Source organism: Zalophus californianus, chromosome 4 (genome assembly GCF_009762305.2).
Source record: "Zalophus californianus isolate mZalCal1 chromosome 4, mZalCal1.pri.v2, whole genome shotgun sequence".
In the NCBI taxonomy this organism is placed as follows: Eukaryota; Metazoa; Chordata; class Mammalia; order Carnivora; family Otariidae; genus Zalophus; species Zalophus californianus.
Genome location: NC_045598.1, coordinates 38,280,123 through 38,295,424, shown reverse-complemented (window position 1 = coordinate 38,295,424; position 15,302 = coordinate 38,280,123). Strand labels below are relative to the sequence as shown.

Sequence of the window (15,302 nt, the reverse complement as noted above, 5' to 3'; positions counted from 1 at the left end):
ACGCCTTCTCCTGGCACCCCTTCATCTGGCTCACTCTACTCATCCTTCACAACTCCATTCTCCACAGCCCCTTCCCAGGCCCTCTGTGTTCTCAGGGCTCCCCGGCTGTTCCCACCTGAGCCCATCACTACAATGGGAGTTGCTTTCTCACTGTGCATATTCTAGGGCAGAAACCCCTTCTGTATCTTGCAGTGCCAGGCTTATGGTGCGGACCTGGCCCTGTGAATGTTTATGGAATGAGTGATTTTCAGTTCAGCTGACCCTATACTCTGTCAAAGTCAAATGAATGCCTGGGGCCAGTCTACCAATGGGCATTTATTAAGCACCTGCCGTGTACCCTGCCCTGAACCAAGTACACTAGAAGAAATAACTATGAATAGCTATTTGGGGTTGCCTGGTGAGGTTCATCCTGACCAGGCCAAGGTCAGCCCAGGGCAACGATCTCTGTGGCCCGGCTATAATTTCTGATCATCTACCACTTTTCCTTCCTCTCCCCCAGCCTCTCAAGCCTCCAGTCTTCCCATTGTCCTGCTTTCTTCCATCTTCCTGATTAAATCAATTCAAAAGAAAGGACCCAGCAAACTTGTTTACCAAAGAACAGAGACTGATCTAAGGAGGTTGATTGTGTCTCCCTACAGGAGGGAGATTATTCTCCTCACTTGATAGATGAGGATCCTTCTACTCTGGGGGAGAGGAATGAAAGGATGGAATCCCAGACTGCCAGTGTGGAATGTGTCCTTGGGAATTACTGACTTCTTTCTTCTAACTTTAAAGATGAGTGTAGGCTGGAGCCTTTCTAAAGCGCACACAGTAACTGAGCCACAACTAAAACCCAAGTTCTCAGACGGCTGGTTTGTTGGCTTCTTCAATTCAGCATCCTTGTTCCCAAGTCTCATTGCTAGCAAACCTCACAGACCAGGACCCCCAGTTCCAAATTCCATTCTGCTTTTTCTACCCTCAATGCCTCTCAATCTTCGATCTCAGTGAGTTGATTAAAGCACATGACATTTTCCAGGTGCTGTGTCAGGCAGTTCAAGTACAGGTGTTCTAACCCCAGTCACATGGCAGTCTTCCAGATTGGTTATTATTACTCCTGTATCAAGATGAGGAAACTGGGCAGAGAAAGCCAGTAGCTTCTCCAGCTAATAACCAGTTAGGGTCCGAATGTAGGTGCCCAAGTCCTTCTGCTTCCTCAGTCCATGCGATGCTTTTGGCCTTTGACCAGGGGCGGCATTTCCTCTCCACTCTTGCTTTCTCCAACATTTCTCCTCATATTCCTCTCCACTTGCCACCCCCTCACATACACTCACAAAAGCAAAGGCTCTCCTCCCAATTTCCTGATCGAGGGGAATGATTCCTGTTGAGCTGTATCTGACCTCTAGCTGAGAGATGAGTCTAAAACCTCTCCTCTCCTTGCCCCACACTCACTATGGGAGAGGGAGCTCTGGATGGCTGCAGCTTCTGTCCTGGCTTTGTCTTCTCTCATCCTTTTATTAGCTGCCTAATTGGCAGCCCAATTAATCTGCTCATCTGTGAAGGAGGATGGATCACAATGAGCTACTCCATTTCCAGAAGCCATTCTCTGTCATTCTCTGAGGCAGCGTGGCCAGGCCCTGAGCGCAGGCTGGTTCCTTGATGGAGGGCTGCTCCGGGAGCTGGGGTCAATTAGTGGACAGATTAAGCAATTATTAGCCCCTAACAAGGGCACCTGGCATCATTACCCTGACTGTTTACTGGCAAACTGCAGCTTTAATATGAAGACCAACAAATAAATTAGGGCATCTGGTCTACTGCCGTGTCGGTCGAGAAGTAGATGATGTCCAACTGGCTTTCGGCTGCCAATGGATTCTGAGCCCTGGCCTAATGAAAACCCTGAGATGTCCCTCACTGGTCACAGCAGCTTTGGGATGTACTGTGGAGCCATTTATCATTCCAGGAGCTAAGTGCTGCCACTGGCCCATGGATTGTTCGTAGTTAACCTGCTGCTTCCTCCTGTCTGTCTGTCAAAACATGCTTATCTTCCAGGGCCCAGCTCAAAAGCTTCTTTCTCCTTGATGCCTTTCCTTCTCTCCCCAGCAGGAAAGGAGTTCCCTTCTACACTCTGGGAGGGTTGTGCATCCTCCTACCGCCTTCCAGCATTACAGTTATTTCATGGAATGCCAGAGCTCCATTTTGCCTATTGTTTTCCAGGTCTCTGAAGAAGGAGTTAAGAAATGTGGAGAAGGAAAGGGAAGGGTGAGGACTTGGGTTGTTTGTTTCCTCACCCCCGCTCCTGTCAAGGTATGCAGTCTATCACCAGAAGGAAGCCAACGAGGGCAGGCTCAGATTTGCACTTTAGGAAAATGACTTTGGCTGTACCGATGAGGACACGTTCCAAAAGTGGTCGCAGTCATTCAGTCCAGATGTGGTGGTGGCCTAGAATAGATGTGCAGCAAAGGGATGGAGATACAGGGCAGATCTGCTAGATTCAAGGAAGAGATCTGGGGACTGACTGCCTGATTGTGGGAGGAGAATCATGGAGAATTCAGCTTTTCTAAATTTGGTGACCTGGAGGCAATTGTTAGTGCCAGGGAGAAGCAGCAAGGACAGCCAGACCCAGAGTCTGCGAACAGCGGGTCCTCAAAGTGGGGAAAGGGGCAGAGTTGGGATATCAAAGAAACCTCCCTCTCCTCATGTGACTTTAACCAAATTCCTCCTCCTCTCTGTCTTCTGGTGTGACCACCAACAACAGGAAGGTTTAGATCCCTGAGTCCCTGACCCCATAATTGTCCAATCCAATGTCAACACTGAGACATTAGAGAATATCTCTTAATTCATTGTTCGGAGTTATCCTGCCTCTCCCCCATCTCTGTCTGTCAAAATCCGGGCCCTCCAAGGCACAACTCAAATGCTCTTTTCTTAGACGCCTGCGCGGTGCTTTGCAGCAGGACACATGCTCTTTCATCTGCCCATGGGCTTCAACATTATGTCTTGAACTGTCTCTTGGAAACAGAGATATAGTTGTAAAATTCCCCAGGCAACACTAATCCATAACCATATACCCACAGTGGTTGACAACATAGGCCAAAAATCACCCTTGGAGCTCTTACTGCTTCCAAGCTGAAGAAAATGCACTCCCTCCTTCTTGAAACACTTTGAGGTTAACCCAGATTCTTCTCCTTCCCTAGGGATCATTGACTTCCTCATAAGCCAGCACCCTATTGCCCGTGTCCTACGGGAACACCTGGTCTTCAAGATTGCACCAATGCTCAACCCTGATGGAGTCTACCTGGGCAATTACAGGTGAGGGGCAGGGGAGAATGCTTGGAAGCTGGGATGGTGGGATGGAAGCAAGGAGAAAAAGGGGATACATTTTTGAGAAAGAATTTTCATCTTACCCATGAGTTCATTAGAGGAAGTTTCTACCCTGGTTTTTGAGAATGTGGCTAATGATCCTTGGATGTTTCATGCATAGCCACCTGAGGTAACTTACTGGGATTTTCTGATCAGCTTGCTGGGCCAGGAATCAGGGGAGCTAGAATCATTTTGGACACTCACTTCCATGTAACCTTGGGGAATTCACTTTCCGGCTACTGGAAAGGCTACAGCTCAGATCAGAACGCAGATTGTTCAATACCCGGCCAGGTCCCTTTTAAACGGTTTCGAGAAACTGAGCATCAGTTTCCTAATGAAGGCAATGATCACATACCTGACAGGGCGCTGGTGAGAATCAAAAGAAATGGTGGAGACAAATGTGCTTTCAGAATATCCTATGGGGGTGATAGCAATGACTATTTTGATTCTGTGTTTCTTTTTGGAGAAAATTAATGAAGGAGAGTGGCATCCCAGGTCATCTGAGCAGCATTTCTCTCTGATGTGGGCATACAAGTTCGCCTCACATGCGCTCATGCTCTCAGACCTTGAACTCTCTTTCTTCTGGCTGAGCACCATAATTTATAGTCTAAAATTTCACTGCCCGGTGGATCATCTGCCAATAGAACATTGAATCCTTTGAGATAGTGTGATTACTCTTACTTGACAGTTGAGGCAACAGACTCGCCTCAAGTCACACAGCCAGTGAAACACTGACTAGTTGTCTAATTTCACTGTGCACATTACGTATCTTTAGAGCAGATTAGTCCCACAACTTTCAAAGTAACATTCAGCCTTGCAGCTTTTGCATGAGAGGCTCTGTCTGACCTGGTGCCTATCTGTCCACCATTCTGCCTCACCCCCCACTCTCCACTCTAATAGCCACTCTAAGCAAAGCCTAGCTCCCTAGACATGTCCTGTTGGTCCCTGATTCCTAACCTTCCTCAAGGCTGCCCTCTGCCCAGAACCTGCTATCCCTTCCTTATCTTATTAACCCTTCTTCATACCACAGCTCATGTCTCCTGTTCTGGAAAGCATTCCCCAAACCCCCAAACAGAATTAGTTACTTCCTTCCTCTAAGCACCCACAGGCCTGGTTATTGAACAAGACTTATCCCATTGCATGGACTCCACTGGCCTTCAAGCCAGCAGAGAGCAGGGACTGAGACTTCATGGTCCTTGTGTCCATGGTGCCTGGCAGCAGGGATCAGCCTACAGTAGATGCTCAAAAACTATTTGATGAACATGAGTGAAGGAAAGGGATGACTTCATTGATAAAGAAACTAAGGCTACCCATGAGATGGGATTTACCCAAGGTCAGAGGTACAGCTCAGATCAGAACCCAGATTGTTCAATACCCGGCCAGGTCCCTTTTAAACAGAGTTGGTTTCCTGCTTTCCAAAAGCATGGCAACTGGGTCCAGAGGGGCTTCCCAATACCTCTGGGTATAAGTTAGAGAGAGCCCATGGGATGCATGATGCCTTAATTAAAGACAGTTTTGCTTCCTCTCTTAATTGGCTCAAGCAATGGTTCATTAGCGCTGGCAGGTTTTATGGCTTGCTGCAGGCCTGAGAGCAATGCCTGTCCACCTTCCCTGGACAGAGCACACTGTTCGCAGTAACGGTGGTGGAAAGACCATTTCTTTATGTTAACATTTCTGTTTAATTACAAGAGTGGCAATGGTGAGAAAGAGGTCAATGCTGTCCACTCTACAGACTTATTTATGTCATCATCTGCTGTCCAGGGGTGGCAAATGGGAAAGAAGTCTGTGACCTTGACCAAAATGTCTCCCCTCTCTGGGCTTCCAATGGCCCCTGGGGTGGTGATGGGGAACTAGACGCTTTCTGTATGTCTTCAAGCTCCAGATTGTCCGATTTGGGGATTTAAGGGTAAAAGAGCTCCAACCCTCAGAAGTGGTTCTCTATTGAAGTTTAAACCCCCAACGTTTTCCTAGTGAGAATATGTGTTTCTCGTTATAAGAGCTGGAGCAAATCTCTAACCACAGGCATTAATCCTGTTGCTAAAACAGCTCTGAGTTGCAACATAGAGTCTATCAATCAGGAGAATTCACTACTAAAGATTTGGAGAAGGTGAAAAATAATAATAAAGTCTCAGGATTGAGGGCTTCAAGGTGCCTTAGAGGTGCTCCAGGCCAGCCCTGCCTGACTACAGCAGCGTGTCCCATCCCGGAGGGACTTGCCTAGGCATTGTAGGGGAGAAAGGAGTTGGGAGTTTGAGGGAGTTTGGGAAACACAGAGTTAAGCAAAATTAAATGTGTTCTTTCACAATAAGATCTTTCAGTTCTGAATATGCTAATCAATGGGAATCTCAAGAGGGGAACATAGTACCCGGTATTTCCCAAAGATGAGTCAAGGAACCCTTTTCCTGTAGAGCTTGTTTCCCCCTACACCCTCCCCTAGCCCTCAGTGGTATTAAACTCATTTTGGAAAACACCGCTCCAAGAATTCTGCTTGCCCGCCCAGTGCCGTGTCAAGCACTCATACGCTTATCTCATTTCATCCCCACACAAGTTTGCGAAGGAGGGTGTTCACTGAGATTTCTCTGCTTGCAAATAATGAAAATCTACTCCAGCTAGCTTGAGGACCGAAGGAAAGGTGGGAGGGCGGGAGGGAGGAGCAAAGGAAGCAAGGAAGGGATTTGGGGAGGGAGGGAAGGAAAGTTGTCAGAATTCTGGGGCAGTGAACAGCGCCGGACCTCAGAGGAACGCATCGCATTGCTGGAAACAGGTTGGAACACAGACCGCCAGGTCGCCACCTCTCTCCTGCTCTCTTTCCCTCCTAACAGCCCCTCAGGATGTGCAGTCTCTCAAGCCTCAGAGAAGTGAAATAATCTGCCTTAGATCGTGTAGCCTGTGAGGAGCAGCCCGGGAAGCAGGCCTACCCCAGACATGCCAGACCCTGCGTGAAGAATGAGACACAGGCCTGCCCTCACGGCCAGGGACCTGCTGCTCCTCCTGCCCACCCCTCCCCCCCCCGCCCCATTCCTTCTTCTACATTAAAGAGACCTGTATTCCAATCTGGGAAGGAAAGGCAGGAGATTTCCCAGGTTTAATCACACAGAACTTGTATTTAATAAGACAAGTACCTATACTCTGGAATTTATAGTAAAATAGCATTTAAGCGCAGCTGATGGCCTCTGCGGCATGACAGATCATGCTTTTTGTGCGGAAGGCAGGAGCATTTGCTAACCTGACTCCCGGGTCTGCGCCTGGATGCTGGCCTCCGGAAGGAGTCAGGAGGGCCTTGGCTGGTTACAGGCGCGCCAGCATGCTCCCCGGGAGCCCGCGGCATGCCTGAAATGACATCACAGTGGGCCGCAATGATGCTATGGCATGGGATAGTGACGCCGGGCAGCCGCACGCTCTGCCTCACTCACTCCACCCCAACGACGCGGGCCTCTTTTCAGCTCAGTCTGAGGCTTAATGCCAACTCAGGCCTCTCTGGGCACTGGCAGCACCCTTGCCTAGCCCTTGCCCCAGTTGGTAATCGTGCGGGTATTCATGTGACTGTTTAAGGACCACCTCCATCTCTAGACAGCAGACTCCATGAAGTCAGGACGTTGTCCACCCCTGTCCCCCAAGCCCGGCAGAGCGCCCAGCACGGAATGGGCCTCTGATCGGTATTTTCGGGGGGGGGGGCGATAAATAAAGTCGGCAGCGGGGTTTAGTAACAGTGCCGTGGCTTGGAGCTATAGTCTCTGGTGTGGAGGAGCCCTGGCCGCATGCCTCCCCTCCCAACACTTTACTTGCACCTACGTGGCCTCCTAAGCCCGCTTGTCTCCATCTTACCCTGGTGTGGCATGGCTACCACGATTGGCTGCCACTATGATTTAGCAGGCTCTGGGTGCACAGCCACGTGTTGTTACTGTATGGACATTACACGTTTAAAGTCACTTACAAACCACATTTGATCTTTACAACAACTCTTTGAGAAAGGAAAGTCAGTTTCTATTATATTATTTTGAGCAAAGGGGAAACTGAGGCTGTGAAGGTGAAGAGCCGGGTTCGAAGTCACATGGTATATCCAGGGACTCTCTGCATCCCCAGACACGGCCTTTGTCTCACCAGCTGGAGCTGGAAGCAGAGAACGGCACTCTAGCGTTCCCCACCTTCCTGAGCTTTCTTGTCCTTGGGCGAGACACTCCTCTCCCCTGGCCTCAGTTTCCCTCCTCCCCTCTTGGAAGAGGAAAATGAGGTGGAAGTCATCTTCTGCCATTTAGTAGTAGCACTGGGGAGAGGCTCTATCAAAATGGTACGGCTACACCATGGGTGAACTTGCCGACATTATACCATGTGAACTAAGCCAGTCACAAAAAGACAAATGCTGTATGATTCCACTTATATGAAGTTCTTAGAATGGTCAAAATCACAGAAAGTAGAATGATGGTTACCAAGGGCTAAAGGGAAGGGGGAATGGGGAGTCACGGTTTAGTGGGTACAGAGTTTCAGGTTGACAATATAAAAAGGGTTTTGGAGATGGACAGTGGTGATGATAGCATGGCATTAGGAATGTACATAATACCACTGAATTGTACACTTAGAAATGATTAAGATGGTAAGTTGTATGTTATGTGTATTCTACCACAATAAAAAAATAATAAGAATGGTACCCCTACTGATGCCATGTGAGCATCTTCGGAGGGTTCCGGGGGATCTGCGGCCTAGAGGTCTTGAGGGATGAATCCTGTAACTTCAGGTATTACAGAGCCAAGAAGCTGCAAGGCAGCTCCCAGTCGGAAGGCCACTGGGGGTCGGGGGGGGTGGGCTGAGTTGGTCTACAGTCGCGTCGGTGGGTTGGCAGTTCTCAGTGTCTTGCATCAGACGTGGCTGCCCACACGTGCTGTCTCAGCCGCCTCCTCCTCCCCATCACTCCCTCGGCAGAGCAGACAGCCCCACCCCTCGCTGTACCCCACTGTGATTGATTCCTTCCGAGCATGTGTAATGCACGAGTTGCCTTGCATTTGAAAAACAGACTCTCCATCTCCATATGACAATATGAAACTCTGTGTTGGGTTTGCATTTCTTAATTAGGCGCTTGTCATTGTATATTCCATAGAGCCACATATAAGTAAACAGTCATAGACCTTTGAATAAATTTATTGGTTTTATTTATGTTTCTGGGCATAAAAATCTATAATTACCAGGTACAGCCTCAGTATAACTGGTATTTAATGACAATTACTTTTTGTTACCATAGAAATGAGTCCAAAGTAGTTACCCATAATTTCTCATTTCCCAAACCTCACACATGCTGAATTGCAATATTACCATAGTAATTGCCTATTAGTCATCATAAAATACGCAGTTACCCAAAAGATAGCAGGATGCTATGAAATTTCTCATCTTCAGAAAACCTCAGTGCTTCTTGGGAGCGTGGAGGTGGGGGAGAGCCACAGACCCCTCGGGGTGGCACAGAAATGATCCAGCTTTATAGCATGGCACCCCAGCCCCCGCGGTGGAAATGCATGGCCCTCCTGTCAGTGGACCCGCACCACATCGTGTCTCCTGGCCCTGGTGATCCTCACGTAGCCAAGGAAGCTCTGGTGCAGTAAATCCAATTTAACTAAGGTTTATTGAGGGCCTGCTGAGTGTCAGGCCCTGCGCTGGGCCTTAGGGAAGCAGATGGAAATCAGAGGCTGCCTTTGCCAATAAAAAGCCATGTTTGTATTAGAGGGGTGCGCATGTGATGCCACAGAGGCCTAGCTAATAGTGCTAATGTCTAAGTGCCAACTAACTATGCATTAGATAGAGCATTTCATTTAACACTAGCAACAGCCCTGGGATGGAGGCAGTGCTAGAGCCCATCTTTCTCATGCTAAACATTTTTATGTCATAAAACTGAATACACTGGAACTAAAGAACACAGTAGGAAAATATTTAATCAGTATATGAGGAATTACTGAAATCCATAAGAAAATCTTGAATAACTTATGAGAAAACTAAAGGACAGCTAAAGTTAATTCACAAGGAAATTTTTAAAAAGTCGTCAAAAACTGGAGAAAGAATTTTATGCGATTGTATTGAGTGTAGTTGATATACAATATTATATCAGTTTCAGGTGGACTACACAGTGATTCGACAATTCTATATATTACTCGGCGTTCGGTGTAAGTGTAGTCACCGTCTGTCTGCGTACGTTATTACAAATTATTAACTATATTCCCGATGCTGCACTTTTCATCTCCAGGACTTGTTTATTTTACAACTGGAATTTTGCTCCCCTCAATCCCCTTCACCTATTTCGCCCATCCCCTATGCCATCAACCACCAATTTGTTCTCTGTATTGATGAGTCTATTTCTATAGCTCCATTTTAAATACAGAAGGAAGTTGGGGTACAGAGGCAGAAAGGAACTTGCCGTGGGCCCCCCAGCAGGAAGGGTCAGAGCAGGTTTATGAATCTGGGCAAGCTGACCCTAGCCTCCTACAGACTTCGCCTCCAGCAGCATGGTGTCCTGAAATCAGGCAGTGCCTCCCTCTGACTGGCAGTGATGAGGGAGTGTTCTTGAAAGATGGAAGACATATAGGAATTCACCAGACACACAGACAGTAAAAAGGAGATTGGCACAGCAAAATGTCATTAAGCACAGCAGAGGCTGATACCAGGCAAGGTATTTCCAACACATACACACACACACACACACACACACACACACACACACACACACACACACATGCACGCACACCACGCGCGCACACACACACGCACACACACACAGACAGGCATCATAACTGGCTGACCTTACCCATCCTGACATCCAAAGGAGGAAACATTTTAAACTTTCCAAAATGAGGGGCGCCTGGGTGGCTCAGTTGGTTAAGCGACTGCCTTCGGCTCAGGTCATGATCCTGGAGTCCCGGGATCGAGTCCCACATCGGGCTCCCTGCTGAGCAGGGAGTCTGCTTCTCCCTCTGACACTCTTCCCTCTTGTGCTCTCTATCTCCCATTCTCTCTCTCTCAAATAAATAAATAAAATCTTAAAAAAAAAAACTTTCCAAAATGGAATAGAACATACAATTAGCTACAGAAAATGTAAAATGCATGTCAGTATTCTCTTTGTTCTTTGACGGTGTAAAAACTGCACTTTTCATCATGCTAGAAATGGAAACCAAAGACCCATTGCAAGGATCACCTCACCAAGAGGTCTGCCACCCTCTTCTCACTGTGCCTCCTTCCCCATCCTGGCCACACTCCCTGTCCCCGGGGTCTCTGTCACAGCGCCGTCAGCCTTGGAATAGGAGGTGAGCTGAGACCTCCGGTCCAGCGCTCCACCCAGGGCCGGGATGCCCTCAGTAGTCTCCCAGAGTAATAGCCAGGCCCCCCTCAGCTTGTCCAGCTCCAGGCCTGGGTGGCTCCCGCCCTTCTAAAGCATCACCAAGCTACCAGCTTGGACTGTTAGAGAGGGTTGGGATTCAGGCTAAGCCTGCCAGCCCATCCCTTCTGCTTTACCCCCGAAGGATTATTCTGTTTTAGTCTGTCTTTTACGTGGTAGCTCTTTAGCTGTCTGAAGACCGTGTGTCCCCTCACTTCCCCCCTCTCCAGTCCAGCCATTACCATCTCCTTTCCCCCAGGCTGGACATCCCCCAGAGTCTTGTACCTTTTCACATGCAATCTGACATCCATTCCCCTGCCCGTCCTTCCTGCTGTCGTCTGAACATGCTCCAGATGTTTGTCATTGTCTTCGAGGCCTAGTGTCCAGGACTGAACAGTTATGATGATGATGATGAAGGTGACAAGGTGGTGGTGAATAGTTGACATCTATGGAACCTCGGGGCCCACCACCATTCGAGGCATTCTGCACATATTGTTCCACTTAATCCTCAGAACATCTCTATCATGATTCTCATTTTACAGATGAGGAAACTGAGGCATAGATAGATTAGCAAAGTCCCTTAAGTTCATAGAGCAACTAGTGGAGCAGGAGTAGGAAGGGACGATCCCAGGCCTAATTCTGGGGACATACTTCTGAGGCAGCCTGCACACACATTTCTCCCCGACATTCTGGGGGCGTACCTCTCCTGATACAGCCTGCACACGTGTTGCTTTCTGACATTGAGCTCTCCTCAACCTACTTGTTTCCACTTGTATTTCTGCTAAGTCACAACTCCCCTGGCTTTCCCTAGAGCCTTACAAGAAGCCTGTGGCATGTAGACAGGGTAGGAATCACTCTCTCTCTTTGAACAAAGAAGAAACCGAGCCACAGAGAGGCTAAGTAACTTGCTCAAGGTCACACAGTGAGCGAGCCTATGGTTAGTCAAAATGAAGTGCAAGTGACAACGGGGGCCAGACAGCCTCACCTCCCAGAAGCCCTCTCCTGCTTTATGTAACCTGAGCGATGTTTCTAAGGAGGCTGAAAGGGCACTGGGGCTGGCAGTGTAATCAGGTGTCTAACCCACAAGTGCACACCGCCAAAACCAATTATTCAAATGAGCTTCGCAGCCAGGTTCCACAGAAAAGGCCAGATGGCTAGATGTCTGTGGAGGCAGCCCCCCATCTCTGTCCCTGCAAGCAGCTGAATAGCATTTCAAAGTTAGAGTTGATAGCAAGTTGATTTTAATAATTGATTCTACAGCGAAGACAGGCCTCTGAGGAGACCGTAACCCAGAATGAGTGGCTGGGGAGTCTGGGGGAGCAAAACAATAGAATCAAGAACTTTTGTCATTTCTGGTCTTAGTTCCTAAACCACTGCTTGAAGAGTGTTAGTTCTCTGTGTAAAATCCTCCCGTGGCTCCCTGTTGGCCATCAGCAAGAACCTAACCTCTGTAGCCTGGTATTCAAGCATGCGCAGTGTCCAGGAACTTCCTTCTCAGGTTCATCTCCCACTGCCCACCTTGCTCCTGCCCTAACACCCTCCATCCGCTCTTCTCGCCTTCCTGGGCCCTTTGGAGGGCCCTAAACCGGCCCACTCTTGCTCACACCTGTGCCTTTGCTGGCAGTCTGCCTCTGCTTCAGAAGTCTTTCAACTCAACCATTTCTTCTCCCTCTTCTTTAATCCTCTTCCTCCCTCCTCCCCAACCACCACTTCTTTCCGTCAGGCCTTCACACAACACACACTTGGTACTGGCACTGGGGAACTGAGGTGGGCTTTGACCTGTGCTTGCCCTCAAGAAGGAGGTGTTGTGTGAGACGAGCCTTGAGGGATGAGGAGGAGTTAGCCAGGGGAAGAGATTGGCAGGCGGGGCGTTCTAAAACAAAGGAATGATGTTAGACAACAACAGTGTTGATAACAATACAAACATTAATTGAACTTATGCAAGCTACCAGGCAGGCCCTGTTGTAAGTGTTTTTACATATTATTTCCACTGAAGATGGAACTCATCATATGCCTGCTCCCACTCCCCCCGCTACTCCCACCAGTTTAGAAGGTAGAGGGATCAGAAAAGTAGGGGTCGAAATTAGCTTGATTATTGGTAAAAGCAGGATTTGGGAGGCATGCTTTATCTCTGTGGCTAAAATTGGCCTCCTTCTACTTCACCCCAAAGTTCAACTTTGCCACCAGCCCCAAGCCAAGAAGGAAGTGAGTTGCCTCTCAGAAGGCACAGCACATGACAGGAGGAGGCCAGAATGGACCCTCCCAGGGGGGTCACAGATCTCAGCAAGTCATGCCTGGAGGGGCTGGGCCAACAGGCTCTGCCCCTTTTCTTAAGTGGACCAATCAGAACAGTTTCACCGCCTCCCTCTGGGAAGAGGAAACAAGGGGATCGAGAGGAAGAGCCATTCTCTTATTGCTGGACACTAAGAGTCCCTGTTGGGGTTGAAATGGGAGCTTCCTCCTAACAACCCCATGAACCTGTGCTGTAGGTTCTTGTATTATCCTCATATTACAGACAAGGAACTTGATGCACACTGAATGGTTAAATAACTTGCCCAAGGTCCTGCGATAGTAGGAAATCCAGGAGTCAAAACCAGGGAGCTGCCTTGGAGCCCCAGTGCCTAGCCTCAGCCTTGCCACCTGAGCCTTGGGGAATGGCAAGTGGTCTGACATGGCCGTTGTGCATGGTCAGAGCTAGAGACCGCAGTGTAGGTTCACTCACTGCACAAAGGCACCAGCCTTAAAGGCAGGTGGAGGCTGGCATGCAGCCCAGGCCTGATCAGCCTTGGGACTTGGAGGGATTACGTCAGCCCACAGGAGGGGACACCTTTTTGCAATTAGTTCATAGGATGTAACACGTATGAGCCTTGTGTGGTATACAGATTAGGGACATGGTTGAATAAGCTGGAGGAATAAGTGGGGACCAGTTTGTGGAAGACCCTGACTGTCCTACCAAGATCAAACTGTAACACCAGTTAACATATGTGTAGCCGTGATCTCAAACTAGGCAGTGTCTCCCCAACATTTTCCATGACTGATCTCATTTAATCCTTAAAACAACCCTCTGAGGTAAGCAAGATCCACATTGCCCAGATGAGGGCTGAGGTACAGAGAGGCCACACAGTTAAGATGGGGCCAACGCCAAGATCTTATCCAGACAGTGTGGCTCAGAGTCCACACTGCCATCTAAGTGACTTTTCAGGCTTAGACAATGTGGGCAGGGGTCTCACTGGCTCCCAGAGCTTGTGAGGACCTAAAGGACTTTTCTTCTCTTTTGTGTTTCCTTTGCCCTTTCTCACTTAAGAAGTTGAAAAAGATGATTCCTAGACCCAAGGGCCAGTGCACTCCTTTAGAAAATGTTCCCCCTTGGGCCTTGTTAAATGGTTCTTTTTTACTCCTTGTCAGTGTTGTTACTGAGGGAAAATAATCTCTTGGTCCTGGAATGAACTTCCAATGCTACTCTTACATAGCTATGTGACCTTGGCCTCCATTTCCCTGTCTCTGAGATGTGGGAATTGGGTTTTATGAAATCTTGGGTCCTTTCGGTTGGTGCTTCTCAGAATTGTCCTAAGTCACCATTTGGAAATCCCACCCTCCCACCAAGCCTGATGTTGCTGCCAGGCAGGAGACAGGATGGAAGGAGACTGAAACCCCAGAGCACATGCTCTCCGTGGGAAGGGAAAAGGCACTCCAACAAAACTTCTTGTCCACTAGCCATAAGTTCTGGGAGAAAGGACCCAGGAATTTCAAGGTTAAAGATGATCCCTTTTCTAGGCATGGTCTGAGTACTCCCTTCCCCCAACCCCACCACCTTGCCAGAAAGGCCACCATTCCAGGCCACCATTCCAGGGTCAAGATCTTGCTGACCCTTGGAGGTGGGAAGTTCTACCTCATCTTAGCTCTGCTATGGGCCTTGGGAATATCCAGGGCCTCCTCACACGTACATGCAGTACAGGCTCCTGGTCAAGGGGCCTCCTCACATGTACATGCAGTACAGGCTCCTGGTCAAGGGGCCAGGCTGGCTGTGACTGCCCCCAACCCCACATCTAGCCAGAGCAAGCGTACATCACCCACTCAGAAGGGGCACCTGTTTCTAGCTTGGAGGGGGGCACATTTTGTCAATTTGCATGAAGGTACTTTACGTGTTAGTCCCCATTTGAAACCCAGTTTCCCCATTTATTTTTTTTAAGATTTTATTCATTTATCTGAGAGAGAGAGAGAGAGAGAGAGAACGAGCAGGGGAAGGGACAGAGGGACAAGCAGACTCCCCACATAGAGGGGAGCCTGATGCAGGGCTTGATTCCAGGACCCTGAGACCATGACCTGAGCCAAAGTCAGATGCTTAATCAACTGAGCCACCCAGGCGCCCCTCAGCTTCCCCATTTAAAACTTAAGGGTGTTACATACAACCCTCACCTCACATGAGTCCTCTCAATTGGATGCTGACCTGACTCCCAGGACTGCTAAGAGAATAGTGATGACTAAGAACATGGGCTTTAGAGCTAGCAGAGTGGGTTCAAGTCTTGCTTCTCTCACTTGTCCTTGCTGGGCTACAGACAAATTACTTAAGCTTTCTGAGCCTCTATTTATACAGTCTAATGGAGAGCTGGCTGTATGTCTG

At 48.6% G+C, this 15,302-nt stretch overlaps 1 protein-coding gene across 7 annotated transcripts in view; it reads left to right on the top strand.

The window, feature by feature from the left end:
• LOC113933182 (BEN domain-containing protein 5) overlaps positions 1 to 15,302 on the top strand; it is a 1,542,215-nt gene that overhangs the window by 1,418,457 nt on the left and 108,456 nt on the right. For all 7 annotated transcript variants that reach the window (XM_027613047.2, XM_035727241.1, XM_027613040.2 and 4 more), the window contains one exon: positions 3,168 to 3,282. In XM_027613047.2, coding sequence (XP_027468848.1) covers positions 3,168 to 3,282 — 115 coding nt within the window. The remainder of the gene's footprint in view (positions 1 to 3,167; positions 3,283 to 15,302) is intronic.